The 15,008-nt window shown below is 41.5% G+C and overlaps 1 protein-coding gene and 1 long non-coding RNA gene across 2 annotated transcripts in view; one reads left to right on the forward strand and one right to left on the reverse strand.

Annotated features, from left to right (window-relative positions):
* The window catches only part of LOC127001365 (transmembrane protease serine 9-like), a 50,623-nt gene extending 40,586 nt beyond the window's left edge, over positions 1–10,037 (forward strand). Inside the window, exons 2-10 of the mRNA XM_050865895.1 lie at positions 1,466–1,658; positions 2,954–3,080; positions 4,544–5,165; positions 5,466–5,617; positions 5,991–6,079; positions 6,808–6,940; positions 7,236–7,374; positions 8,217–8,362; positions 9,003–10,037. Of these exons, the coding sequence (XP_050721852.1) occupies positions 1,466–1,658; positions 2,954–3,080; positions 4,544–5,165; positions 5,466–5,617; positions 5,991–6,079; positions 6,808–6,940; positions 7,236–7,374; positions 8,217–8,362; positions 9,003–9,164 (1,763 nt within the window). The 3' untranslated portion in view covers positions 9,165–10,037. The remainder of the gene's footprint in view (positions 1–1,465; positions 1,659–2,953; positions 3,081–4,543; positions 5,166–5,465; positions 5,618–5,990; positions 6,080–6,807; positions 6,941–7,235; positions 7,375–8,216; positions 8,363–9,002) is intronic.
* LOC127001366 (uncharacterized) lies at positions 1,461–13,392 on the reverse strand. Its single transcript, XR_007755166.1, has 4 exons — positions 12,706–13,392; positions 5,967–6,137; positions 4,153–4,229; positions 1,461–1,608 (listed from the first exon to the last, which is right to left on the reverse strand). It is a non-coding gene; the product is annotated as an uncharacterized LOC127001366 (long non-coding RNA).
* Between the last annotated feature and the right edge of the window lie 1,616 nt (positions 13,393–15,008).

Below are 15,008 nucleotides of genomic sequence, written 5' to 3' on the forward strand. Positions count from 1 at the left end.
ATGTCCCAGTTGGGTGATGGATGAGGTTGTAGGTGGAGATCAGAATGTAAACGTAGTGTTGGGTGGAGTTAGTATGTTTTTTTTGTTTTTTTAAGATGTATGTATGTGTGAAGTGGGAAGTTGTGAAAATGATTGACGATTCTCTCTCTCTCTCTCTCTCTCTCTCTCTCTCTCTCTCTCTCTCTCTCTCTCTCTCTCTCTCTCTCTCTCTCTCTCTCTCTCTCTCTCTCTCTCTCTCTCTCTCTCTCTCTCTCTCTTATATTCATTGATAGATTGATTGACATTAGTATCTACATATATTATCTACCTACATGCTTGCCTATCTGCTAATCTACCTACCTATCTATCTATCTACCTATCTATCTAAGTCTATCTACATATCGATCAATCTATATCACTATCTACCTGTCCATCTATAGGCTTTATCTCCCTCCTAACTTATCTACCTACTCAGTCATCTATCACATTATTCACCTGTCTATCTGTCGGCCGATTCTGCCAAGTGTTAAATCTGCCTCTCACCGAAAGTGTCCAAAAGTAAAAAAAGAAAAAAAATGCTACAAAGGACTGATAAGGAAACCGCACAAACTCCACTTCTATGCCGCTCTTCTCTACGATTTCCCCCCATCGTCACGGCCTCAAGGGAAGGGTAGGCAAACAGAACCGAAGGGAGGGGGAGGGGGGGGGGGTTAGAGCAGATGCTGACTTAAGAGTTCGTTAAGTACAGAGATCGCTGGTCTTTACAATTGACATGAATGACTTGGATCCTGCTTTGAATAACAACCTCACGAAATTCAATCACGATAGAGTCTGGGAACCATGTGTGGAATGATACGATCTGACCAACACAACGTTCATTTAGACACGATAAACTGAGGAACGGTCACAAAGGTAAGTAGTAAGTTATATAATGGAACCCAACCTCGTAGTACTCAAGATAACACCTAATGTCGTCGTTCAAATCACCTGGAAATTTCTCTCCTATACAAAGAAACGATGGAAGGAGTAAAAAAATAATAATAATACGGATCAGTAAACATTTTCCAATATTTTCCTCTTCATACGTATATCATTTTTTTTTTCTTGTACAGATCAGCTTTACCGGACACTGAAACAGGCACAAGCAAAGCAGCAAGTCGGAAAACTATTTATTAGATTCATTTATAGGAACAGATCACTTGTATAGACCAATTAAAGAATCTCCCATCCAATCGTCACTGTCATCTGTTTCTCTTCTCAGGGGCGGAATATGAGTTGAGTTATCCACAAAGATTTCGTTTACTATTATTAGAATATATACATGATAGATCACTTGTATAATCTGCCTTTGATGGACACTTCAGTAAATATTCATTCCTCCCTTCCTCTTTCGTTTACATTTTTTGCATGCACGACACAGCACTTCCATAGTCTGCCTTTACTGGTAACTAAAGTATTTGTCCTATTTTTTTTTCTTCTTCCTCAGAGGCGGAATCAGAGTTGAGTTCTTCCCCCGAAGCCTCACTCCCTGAGGGGTATGACGGCCCTGAGATCTTCATTCGCCCCGTGAACCAGGACCTTCCCGAGGGGGTGGAGGGAGGAGCAGCGGGAGGCTCTGCTAGGTCTTCCCTGGAGAGGAAAATACACAAGTCCCTCTCCTGCTGGAACCAAGCGTCCAGGTGTGTGTGTGTGTGTGTGTGTGTTCCTTTTATCTACGTTTAAAGCAAAGATTGAAGAGACACGCCGCTAATACGACCCCATGAAAAAAATAAAATAGCGTATACATTGTAATAGTAGTAGTAGAAGTACAGTAAACCCTCGATATAACGGACCCGCTTATAACGGATTTCGGATATAACGGACAAGGTCAGACGGTCAGAAATTCACGGGGACCGACCGAGAATAGTTTTTGAACCACCCTCTTCCGGTAACTACACAAGCGTCTGTTGGTCACCTCGCCCTCCCTTTATCTGGTGCCCCATCCTTCGGTTACTGTAATCTTTTTCATCCCACCTGATGAAATATTTTCCTCCTCGTGGTTTGCATTCAAATGGAGAAGATATTTATACCAAAAAAAGTCTAGTGCATCAATCCAGGATGTAAATGTAATGGAAAATAGCCAACTGTTTGTGAGTGTCGGTACTGACACAGCTCAAGGGGTCGAGGAGGCTATGCCCCCAGTAGGGTAGGTTATGTTTAGTTATGTTCGGTAAGTTTAAATTTATTCGGCACTTGGTGTTGGGCGCGGAAATACGCAGCGAGGGACGTGACATGGCGGCCGGTGTTGCGAGAAATACCTCCTCGAAGAAATGAGTCGTTCTGCTGTACACTTCGCATGCGCACTGGGGGAATACACGGCAGGAAAAAAAACATTAATTTGCCTGGTTTTGTTCTAGTTTGTCCACTTGTGATCTTTGTGAGCGGTGAGTGAAATATAGAAACTGTAAGCAAGTTGAACATCTCTCTGCGAGTTATTTTGCGGCTGCAGCGGCGAGCGGCGACTTGTGTACGTAAAAGTAAATCATTTAATGATTTGTGACAGATGCAGTTATCAGATTATTTCATAACACTCCGAAAACTACAAACAAAAAAAACCAGTTTCGTCTGTCAGTGCGATACTGGCGCACTTGTACCAATACCCATAACAATACGGCCCCCCTGCAGGGCCCCACTGCCAACTTGGCAGCCTCAGTGCCTCTCGGTCCATCGCCAAGTATGCTATGCGGTTATTCAGACAACGTGCACACAAAATACACAATGAAAAAAACTATATACCTACGTGTATTAGCTTCGTCGGTATTATTTTAAAATTTTTTCAAATTTTCGCCGCTTATAACGGACTTTGGGCATTAACGGACTAAGCTCCCCCCCAGTTAGTCCGTTATATCGAGGGTTTACTGTAGTAGTAGTAGCAGTAGTAGTAGTAGTAGTCATATGTGATCCTAAACACAGCCTCCTCCCTCCCTTCCTGCAGCTCCCGCGGGGTGTGTCGCCTTCACAGGGATTGTTACCCGTTGCTGCGCCTTCCAAACCTGTCCCCGAAGGAAGGATGGGTCATCGGGCTCTACGACAGCTGCCCACTCAACCACGAGGGCTCCCTGGTGTGTGTGTGTGTCTGTGTGTGTGTGTGTGTGTGTGTGTGTGTGTGCTATAGTCAGTCAATAAGTCAAGTGAGAGCCTCCAGGACACAAATTACATAACCACGCCCTCACCCAACCAAATGACGAGTCGTTAGTCAAATCTTGAGTCTGTGAAGAGGTCCCCAGGACCGAAAATATCCACCGTCTCACTCAAGCTCTTGTCTGGGTTACCAAGGTGCAAGAATGTATGTGGTGCATTAACGGAGGAGTATTTCGTCCATATAACAAGCTCCCCGTTCTTTTGAATGTATTTCCTAAAGTGACCTAGACATCAGTTCCAACGATATCAGTACGCCAGATCTCATTCCGTACGAGCTTTCAATGAATCACCTTTAAAGCTTATTGGGTTCATCGAACATTGAACTATCTTGGTAATAGTGTGGCGCAAGTAGGCCAATAAAAAAATACAATTGCAAGTAAAGTATGTGTAATTCATCAAAGGTGTAAAGCACTCCAAAAACTGCCACCGTTTTTTTGTTTTGTTTTTTGGTAATAACGGTCATTTCTTAATGCAAGAGAGCTTGAACTAATGCCGTTAGTCTCAAAAAAAATATAAACGAGGTAGTTCCCGCCGTGACCTGGCTTGAACGCATGCCTGGTGGAGGGAAAGTCAGCAAAAGTTTACAACCGTTGCTTGATTGACGAGTCCATTTCTTTGACACAGAAATGCAAATATGTAGTATCGAACGTTTCGCTATTCAAACCGTTTGCAGTTCATAATTTAAGCGCATGATCAGCAAAATATGCTAGATAAAATCAGATTTTCCACTGCAACAGGCAAGCGTTTCGTTCTCTTGGTTGATGAATGGCGGAAGAGTCAGTATAGCTATAAACAAGGTTAAAATAGCCATTTAACGCCAAATATGCCAGTTGGTTACCGAGTGATGAACAGGTAGCCGTCATGCTATATGAATCAGTGCAGTGGCAGACTCATAGGGCTTCATATGAGCATATGATCTTTATCACGAAGCGTGTGTAAAAGGCAAATTAAAATAAGCAGCGATAACAGGAAAAGACAATAATTAAGACTTACCAGCAGTGCAGGCTAACGGTCGTGATGGCAGTTCCAAGTGGCCGACAGACAGTGTCTTCCCGCATCGCTTGCAACAGCTGAAGGATTTAAATGAAGAAAAAATCATCAGCCTAGAGAATATAATACAAAAACCTACATATTATATCCTAAATAAAGAAGCCAAAACTTCTCATCTAGATTGTTAAAAAGTATTATGTATAAAGTTTGCGTGTGTGTGTGTGTGTGTGTGTGTGTGAGAGAGAGAGAGAGAGAGAGAGATGGGGGGGGCTGGGTTAGAGTCGTAAATGATGTTGATTCATCCGCTGTAAAGTGAGTCAAGCTACATTCTCACTAATTATATGACTAAAAGAACCGCCAAGTTTCGTGACTCTATGTAAGCATTATCCCGCAGGTATTCGGTGTATGTTGTCCCAAGGACGTGGCGGTGAGTGCAGCGGAGCCCCAGCACATCAACGAGGTGGAGGTTACGGAGACGGCAGAGGTGGGGGAGCAGGCTGACAAGTATATGTTAGTGGAGGGCCGTGATGGGAGACGCGAGCGGGTGGAGGAAGGCCCTGGATTGATGGACAGGAGTCACGTCCAGTTTGTTCCGCCCCGAGGCCTGTCCCTGTCCCGAAGCCCCGCCTATGACTGGTTGAACCAATTCCCCGAGATTATCACTCATCCGCCCTCACACACCAACATGCCCTGGTGGACCACCAAGAAACCCTCCGCCCCCGCCGCTACCACCGCCAACTCATGGTGGACCAGTGCCCCAACAACCACCGCCAACCCATGGTGGACCAGCGCCCCAACAACTACCGCAGACCCCTGGTGGACTACCAAACCACCTACTACAACCGCCGACCCCTGGTGGACCAGCACGACTACCCAAAAGCCGTGGTGGGCCACAACCCCCGCCACCACCACAACACCGCGCCCCGCCCCTACTTCCACCACCTCCCCGTGGTGGGTGCCGCCCAAAACCACCACACCCTGGTGGCATCGGCCCCAGCATAACCCTGAAATAACAGGTGAGCGTCAGGATAATTCACATTTACACCTGTCAACAGTGACTCCCAAGCTGACCTGTATGCCTGCTGAGTGCTCTGGAACCCCAATAATTATATCACACACGTTCCGATTCACTACGGGCTCCATGGCATGAATTTCCCATATTGATAATTAACCCTCAAATCATACTCTTCATTAATTCAAGTTTCCTCGACCATAATGTTATACTGTAAATAGTCTGTTAAAGACTAGATGTCTGCCACGGCTGGGACACTTTTAAAGGTCTCCATCGTCGCTAGTAATTACACATTCCTCCGCAGCCACCACCACAACTGTCGCGCCGCCGGCACCGCCGACCTCCACCCAGGAAAAGGACCCGTGCAAGCCCGGCATCTTTTACTCCGCAGGACCTGACGAGGGCTTCAGGATCAGCGGGGGGGTGCCGGCCGCGCCCCACACCCACCCCTGGATCGTGAGTGTCCATGCTTGTGCCCTATATTCACGTGAAGGCAAGGCGGGACAAGAGCTGGATACATAGTGAAAAGGGGCCTACTAAATATTACTACCTCTGTTAGTAAGTTAATGGCTAAATTCGAAAAAAACTAAGTTTTTATGTCAGGACAACCTACGCAGACCATGCCTTATGAAGCGTCGTGTAAAATGCCAAGTTTACTTCCAGCGACTTAACATGAGTTCTTTGTGCAATTACGAGACGCACACACACAAAAACAGGGAAATAAATGACTCCCGTGTCCCCCGCATCCTAAACTCCTGTGACGTTTCCTTCTCCTATCTTTCACCTTCCTTCGCACACCACACACCTTTACTCGCCTCTCTCCTCACAGGCCGCTCTCTTCAACGGGCCCAAGCAGTTCTGCGGAGGCTCGCTCATTGACTCCACACATATCCTGACCGCTGCCCACTGCGTCGCCCAGTAAGTTTGTTGAGGATGGAGGAGAGGCAGGCGTTATTGATGGGGCCAGGGAAGGGAACTGTGGAAAGGAGAATGATGGAGATAGTTATACTTGACACCACGGATAAAGCTTTAAAATTCAGTTACAGCTATGAATATAATTTATGTGTCAAAAGAAAAGGATGAATATAAATTCATGTGACGTCCATCCATTTTACAGCTTTCAAATTCGATGCCTACATTTTTTTTTTCATATAGCCAAAGTATCTGCAACCTTACAAACCAAAGCAAGTAAGCATATAAATTAATTAACTAACTAATACAACCAGACCTTACTATTATTATTCATGCTTACGATATATATATATATATATATATATATATATATATATATATATATAAAAGGACTTGAGAATATATTTGCTAAACATGGGAAGTGACGATATATATATATATATATATATATATATATATATATATATATATATATATATATATATATATATATATATATATATATATATATATATATATATACTTGAGAATATATTTGCTAAACATATATATATATATATATATATATATATATATATATATATATATATATATATATATATATATATATATATATATATATATATATATATATATATATATATATATATATATATATATATATATATATATATATATATATATATATATATATATATATATATATATTACCACCACCACACACACACACACAGCATGAGCCAGATAGACATACAGAACCTTCGCGTGCGGCTCGGGGCTCACAACCTGCTGGCGGTGGAGCGGACGGCGCAGGAGGTGAAGGTGTCGAGGGTCGTGAGGCACAAAGACTACGACTCGAGGAAGCTGGTGAGTGTGTGTGTGTGTGTGTGTGTGTGTGTTATAACCTTGGCTACAACTCATTTCCTCCCCACCCTTCATCTTACCCTCCATCACTCCAATACACCCACACTACATCAACCCCTTCCTCCTCCACACCCCTCATCTTACCCTCACACACCCCACTACACACACTACATCCCTTTAATTCTCTGAACACCCTCGTCTTACCCTGGCGCACCACAACCATACGCTACAACCCTTCATTCCTAGCTCTCGCCTTGTCCGCACCCCTTCCCCTGTTAAATCTCCCTTTCCTTTGCAGTATAACGACGTGGCGATGCTGACGCTGTCCAACCCTGTCGAATACACGAACGAGGTGCGGCCGGTGTGCTTGGACGCTAGTGGAAGGAAATACAACGGAGAGGATGTAACGGTAGCGGGTTGGGGCAGCATGTATGAAGGTCTGTCTACCCTGTGTTCGTTTTGTTGTTAATGATAAGGGAGGAAAAACTATGACCGAAATAAATGGAAAGATATCTGCTCACAAAAAAATACTGTTCTTCTATAGAGATTTGTATTAGGTTAAAGGAGATTATCGATTACGCCGAGGTGCCTAACTACTCACTTCCTGAAATAGTTTAAGTCGTACATCTGCTTCCCGCGTGAGTCTGTTTGATTCTATTAGGTTTACATATTACCGTTTTATGTCTGAAGTTCTTTATACCTCATTTTACTTTCCCTTACTTTATCTGCTTTATATATTTCCGTTTCTTGACCAGTGTTAGCTAACTAGGCCATCTTCATTGTATTCATAAGGTTCTGAACACTCTTTTACTCTGCCTTCCTTACCCTCTTTTCATTAACATACGTATTTCTGTTCATTGACCTCTGAGTGCGAGTTAACTAGTCTATTTATATTCTATGGATAAAGGTCTGTCTGCCCCTTTTCTCCGCCTCCCATAATCTTACCTAGTTTACCTTTTACTATTTCTTGACCACTGTGAGCGATCCCACAAAACTATTCCATGGAATGCTTTCCGCGGTAGACACATGTCTACTTTTAATTGTCATTTTTATAAACACTTCCGAGTCCTGTAAAAAATCTCCCCAAAAATGCCTCAACAAAGTATTAACTATTTTTTCATCACCATATATCATCACACATCGCCTTACAACACCTCTCCTTTCTTTTTCCGCCTCTCTCACCAACCAGCACATTGCCCCTCCCCCTTCTACACCCCCTTACAATATATCCTCTACACCCACGCTCTCTTCTCTCAAACCCTTTTCGTCCCTCCACCAGGCGGCCCGCAGCCCTCGGATCTCCACAAGGCTACGTTGCGGGTGGTGAGTCAGCCGGACTGCCGGAACAAGTACGGGCCGGCCGCTCCTGGAGGCATTATCGAGTCGTACCTGTGTGCCGGCACCGGCGGCAAAGACTCCTGCCAGGTGGGTTTGCGGGGGCGGCGTGTGCGGCTTTGTAGACAGAGCTTTAGTCGGTTTGTCACGAGTTAATGCGATAAGAAGTAATGTGATAAAAAGCTTGGTGGGTGATACCGTAGTTAATACTGCTATATGGGAATTAAGGTATATTCAGTGTGGGTGTGGGTGTGTGTGTGTGTGTGTTTAAATAGCAAATTATATGTATTTTCATAGGCAATACATAGGAGTAAGTATTTTTTTATGATAAAGTAATATAGCAAACAGTTTTCAAGGTTAGAAAAATGATTACTATAAACATAATGATGAATCTGCTCTATAGTGTATTTCTCTCCTAATGTTACGTTATGTCTATGGGAGTCTGTCAATTTTCCTAGCTTATCCGAAATGCTTTACAGTAACCCCACCCATTCTTTACGATACTATGAACAGCCCCTAACAAACCAAAGAATCACCCCTCAGTATACTCCCTCCACAGCTTAACAAGTTTAACGGCAGTCCTTCACACTATACACTAAAGATAATGTAAACAAACTCTTTAGAAATAAATAAATAAATAAGTAAATACACCCTTCATGAACCCCCTAAACCCTTAAACAACCTGATGCAAAGAGATATTCCAGCGCACTTATAAATCATTCTTCCGCAGGGGGACAGTGGAGGGCCCCTGGTAAAGTTCGTGGACGGAGTATGGACGCAGGTCGGACTGGTGTCGTGGGGCATTGGGTGCGGAAAGGGCCACTACCCCGGCATCTACTCGCGGGTGTCCTCCTTCCTGCCCTGGATACGGAGGGTTAAGAAGGCCTACTAAGAGTTTCCTCCCCGTCAACACGCCTGCGATTCGCTACCCCTTTCTCCTGTCCTCTATCCCTTCCCACTTCCATCTCCTTGTCTCTTCACCCTCCGTTTTCTATTCCTCTTCCTGATAGCGGTCAGTTCTCATTTTGTTTTTTATTTGTCTGTTTATTTTTTTTCAATAATTTTGTGTTTTTTTCTACCTTCCAAACTTCCAGTGTCACTTTTTTTATTTTCTGAATCGTCTCTCTTTTCTCTGTCCCATTTCGCCTCCGTCTGCATATCTCAGGATGCTCAATAATCAAGAAGGGCATGTTCACCGCTGTACATTTATATACAAACAATCTGGCTGTATGTGATCACTTGTGGGAAGGCCGAGTAACAGACTTTGACAGAGCAGTTATAGAAATTATAGCAAAAGAAAATTACAGCATTCCAGAGACAACACAATGAAATATATAGCAAATCACTGAAAATTGTTTTCAACGAGCATAATGAAACAGCAGTGATTCCTTGCCTACATGATTTTAAGAAAAAGAAATGTCAATCGGAAACTTCGCTGACTATCCCATGTAACAAAATGTAGTGTTGAGCTAAATAAAATTAAAAAATAAAAATAACTGCTGCACCACTAAGAAATAATTACGGGAAAATATTTGTTGCATCTTGGGCACAATATGTATTCCTTTCACTCATGATTAGCCAATATCCTCATTTCAGAGAGCAGAAAATTTTGTTACTGTACATTGTATCTATGGTAAGCTCAAAAGGGTGTCTGTGCAATGTTAGCAATCAACGGAAGTTAGTTGACGTTACTTCCCTGTTGAACAACACGCCCCAAACTTCCCCAATTACTCAAGCTGAATGTAATAAAATGAAACGGTAAATATCCTTTGCGTATTCTTGAACACTCCTTGGGCACCGGTATGATAGTAGTAACAGTAGTAGCCTTCTTATATAAATCCCTAACATGCCGAATCGCATCGAATATACACATGCAAGCACACGGAAAACAAACATATACCAGACACCATAGGCAGATCATATTCGAACGAACACTTGCCTTTAAAATACTTATAATTTATGTCGTTCCAGGCACATAAAAAGACAACTGACTTTGTAAGTGCAAATAAAAGGTATTTTATTCATGGCATATAAATCACAGGTAATATTCGAAACAGCCTGCTGTATTGTGCTACTTCGAATATTACCCATGTGATTTACATGCAATAAATTATTAAAACATCTTTTATTTCCACTTACATAACTAGATGTTTTTTATGTATACGTGAAATGAGATGAAGCTTATTAATTAAAGATTTTTGTTCGTTGGCGTTTGATCTGACGGGTTTTTTTCATATAAGCTTGTCTTCCATGTGCTTGTGTGGTATATCATCTATGCAAATCGGCATATTTGGGATTTATAAAAAGGTGTGAGGGTTCTTAGTATATATAAACATTCGGGTCTATTACTGAAGAACTAGTTTGAATATTAAGGGGGGTTGTAAAATCTCAAATCCCATGTTAAATTCCTTATGTTCTAAGTGTAACTCCTCCCTTATTTATGGGCCGATTTCTTTCATTCAAAAAGCATTTTAGTCAGGCAGGATGGGAGATTAACGATTGCAATCGTTTGGTATTATACGATAGTAAAACTTTTTTTTAAGTTCGACGAAATGATAAAAAAAATTTTGACAAATATTTTTCAAAAATCAAAATCAACTTCAAACAATAGTTTCGACAGCAAACCCTATTCCTTACATATAATTTCATAAGCTGCAGTAGGAGATATGTGTATAACAAAAAGATCAAAGGAGGAGATATTTAAAGTGCAAAATCGTGGTTTTGAGAAATCAAGCGATGAAGTTGAAATATTTTTTGAATTTTAACTATTCCACCTATAGGGACTTGAAATCCACAGGATATATACATCAAGATATGAAGAAAAAGCAGACTATGGTTTCCCATACTTACTTTCATTGTGTAAACAGGCTGCTTTGTTTACCCAAGGTTACGTCTTTTTTACAGGGTCATAAATACATGTACTCGAATTTTACTATATTTCGCCATATTTCAAAGTAAAAACCAGTGTTCTACTGTGTAAAATCAATAAAATATAATGAAAAGACATTAGAGGCGGATACAAAGAGTATTTTGTTGGATTTATGAAAAAAAATATGATTATATCGATTTTTCACGGATAAATATAAAAATATAATAGTGAGTTCTAACATTTCCCTTTTTTTAGCCAGTGGTGAGAGTGAACCTAAGAGTTTCATGGCAGACCAAGGAAAAAAATTATAAAATTAAAAAGGGGTGAAAACATGGATTGCAGCCCGTAGCGCCGAGGCGGAAACTCATTGCAGCACGTTGCATTGCATGTTGCATACCACTGTATTATTTATTCATCAGATTCATTCATATACCAAAAGAAAGAAAAATTCACTGAATTTTATATATAAGCCAAAAATATAAAATATTATTTTTTCCAGGACGACCATTTACAATCCCCCCACCCCCCACCCCTTAAAACACATAGCCAATGATATCAGACACGTCAATATTCAACCAGTCCTGAGCTACAATGCGCATGTGCAACGTCTGTCAAAACTCATGCTTTGTGGATGGAGCTATGAAATGCAACCGAATATATCCTGCCTGCCCTGCACACTTTGGAAGCGGATCGAGTGTTGGGCTACGCTACGATTTGATGAGGCTAGGCTATCAACGGGTAATGCGTGACACCTGAGATTTATTTATTATCCAGGTTAGCTTGGATTAGGTCAGCTAAGGTTAATTTCCTTGGTTTTCCGAGACGATACTGCCCGGCATGGTTTGGAGAGAAAGACGAATCGGTTTTTTTTTTTTTGTTTTTTTTTTTTTTTTTTTTTTTTTTTTTCTTCTGGCGAGGAATTGTTCCCGCGCATTTAGGTTAGGTTGATCTAGGGTATTTACTAAATGCTCGACTTTTTTTTAAGTGGCTACTTACCAATCAGTAACCATGTCCATTATCTCTAATTTCAGGATATCTGAGGATGTTCTTTTCTCGAATAGATTTTGATGGTTTGTATGCAGTTTCTATCGTAAATTGCAAGTTCTCGCACGAGGCATGAGATTAAAAAATAGTGGTGTAGAACATAAAATGGTTAACAAATTCATAATACACATCAAAATGTCTTGATACATAAGTTTCGACCATGAAGTTCGTGAGTGACCTGATTACTTAAGCGAAAATTTACCACCTAACAAGCAAACCTAGACTAACCCACCGCAACCTTGCCAAAACCAGCCAAACTTATTAAAAAGTGACGCTATATACACTCTACAGGCCCCAGCAATGTTATGCTTTTTTTTCTTCTTTGGTTCACAGTTCATTTAATCCCGGCTGTTTTTGTAAATTAATTTCATCTGACCATGCACATCAACATTATCGAACAGTGCGATAGGAGGAGCATTAAGAGCACTATTACCAATAAGTTACAAAGTGGAAGATGAATGTTTGGTTGGATATCAGCAGAGTCATGGTATACAGAGACGCCATATAAGGCTTATCTTACCTCCCTCCATGTGACGCCGAACGTCAGGTCGACTCGTTCCTTTTGAGACCGGCTACTCCACTTCCACGTGGCAGCCCAGCAGCACTCCACTCCTCCGTGCCACTTGTTCCCTCTGATGCTGGCCATTCAACTCCCCCATTTCACTTCTTCCTTTTGATACTTGCCAGCGGAACTGCGCCATGTGAGTTTCCGAACATATGGCAATAGCTAGGTGCAGTGCACTGCCCGTCAAGTCTAGGCACGGTCCGAGCAGACTCAAGCTCTGGGACGGCCAACAAAACAAACCGCTCTTCTTCTTCTTTTGACCTGTTCCGCTTTGTATCCCTTCCTCCTCCTTTTGTGGCATGCTCGGATGTGGAAATAAACGGAACAAGTTCCCCGATAAGTCATTCTACAGACTACCAGCTGTGAACAAGACACAGTGACTGAAAGGAGGGAAAATAACACGGGTTTATGCTGACGGCAGTGGTTGGCCGAACCGTCCAGTGGTTGGCTGGCCTGTCCCGGCTCGCCACACCTCAGCGTTCTCGTGTTATTTTCTCTCAGTCCCTGTATTTTGTCCACAGCTGGTAGTCTGTAGAATGACTTATCGGGGAACTTGTTCCGTTTATTGCCGCCCCCCAGTATGCCACAAAAGGAGGAGTAAGCGATGCAAAACGGAACAGGTCAAAAGAAAAAGAAGAGCGGTTTGTTTTGTTGGCCCTCCAGAGCCCCGTTGCGATGTGTGACAGTGTAAACAGTTACTCTCGTGCACGATTTTAATCTTTCTCTAATTTTCTTACTTTCACCCCCATTCTGTCCCAAATAATCAAGTAAAAAATAAAACTGTCTCCTTGGTCAGGCTATGTTTATTGATTCATTTGAACTTAATGAACTTTTTGAAATCAGCAATTCATGCATTTTTTTCCTATAGCTGCAGGCTGTGAGCACAGAATATAAGAGAGTGACAACCTGCGTCTCTTTATGGCTCCCCGACGCAGAATAATATACTAAAGAGCTAAGTCTATATACCTATAGACTTAGCTAAAGAGTCCATGTAGAACAATAATAAGGGATATCAAAATAGGGTGAAACATCTAAACTTACATTCACTAGAGAGACGAAGAGTGCGGGGAGATCTGAGGATCTTTCCGGTTATACGAACTATCGATTTTTTGGGTATTTTTACATTTTTTCAATGTATTTTTTTCCGTAGAATCCTAAAATGACAATTTTTTTTTGGAGAAACCAATAGGTAAAAAGTTATTCAACTTTAAAGTTATTTATTCCCTATGTAATACTGAAGAAATGCTAACTTTCATTTTTCCTCTCTTTCAGGTCAAAAATCACGTTATTTAGGCTAATATGAATACTAAATACAATCTAAAGTGGCTATTTGACAATATTAAAACAGAGCTTGATGCGGCAAAATTCCTTCAAGAGAAGAATATTATACCACAGAGCAAAAAATGCAAAAGAAAGCATGAAATGGAACTAAAAGAAATGAATGGATGCGCTAAATGGCGTTGCAACAAATCAAGTTGTGGTCAGGAAAATATTACATTTCGTAAAAAATACTTGGCTGGAGGGCTCAAAATTACCTTTGACAAAAATCATTATTTTCATATATTCATGGGCAAAAGACTACACAAGCTGTAATTACTGCAACGATGAGACTGAAATCAACAAGGATACAGCAGTCGATTTCAACAATTATCTCAGAGAGGTAAGTAAATATCAATAAACTAACCTAACCTAACCTAACCTAACCTAACCTAACCTAACCTAACCTAACCTAACCTAACCTAACCTAACCTAACCTAACCTAACCTAAACTAACCTAACCTAACCTAACCTATCCTTTCCAGGTATGTGCTGAAACATTGCTGAAAACCCCAATGGTCATTGGCGGACCTGATACAACGGTGGAAATTGATGAAACTCATTTCAGCAAGAGAAAATACAACAGAGGAAGAGAGCTACCAGAGCAATGGGTCTTTGGTGGAGTATGCAGAGAAACCAAAGAATGTTTTTTGTATGCTGTTCCAACAAGAAATGCTGAAACACTGACACAATGCATAAAAAGGAGCATTCGACCTGGAACAACAATAATAAGCGACCTTTGGAAAGCGTACGACGGCATATCACTACTTGATGGATATAATTATAAACACTTCACTGTGAATCACTCCGAGAATTTTGTAGACCCTAAAACAGGTGCAAACACTCAAGCGGTTGAAAGTATGTGGCATAGCTTGAAAATGAAGAAAAAACGCCAAGGAGGGATTCACCGACAAATGATTGATTCTTATCTCTGCGAGTTT

This window comes from Eriocheir sinensis, chromosome 2 (genome assembly GCF_024679095.1).
Source record: "Eriocheir sinensis breed Jianghai 21 chromosome 2, ASM2467909v1, whole genome shotgun sequence".
In the NCBI taxonomy this organism is placed as follows: Eukaryota; Metazoa; Arthropoda; class Malacostraca; order Decapoda; family Varunidae; genus Eriocheir; species Eriocheir sinensis.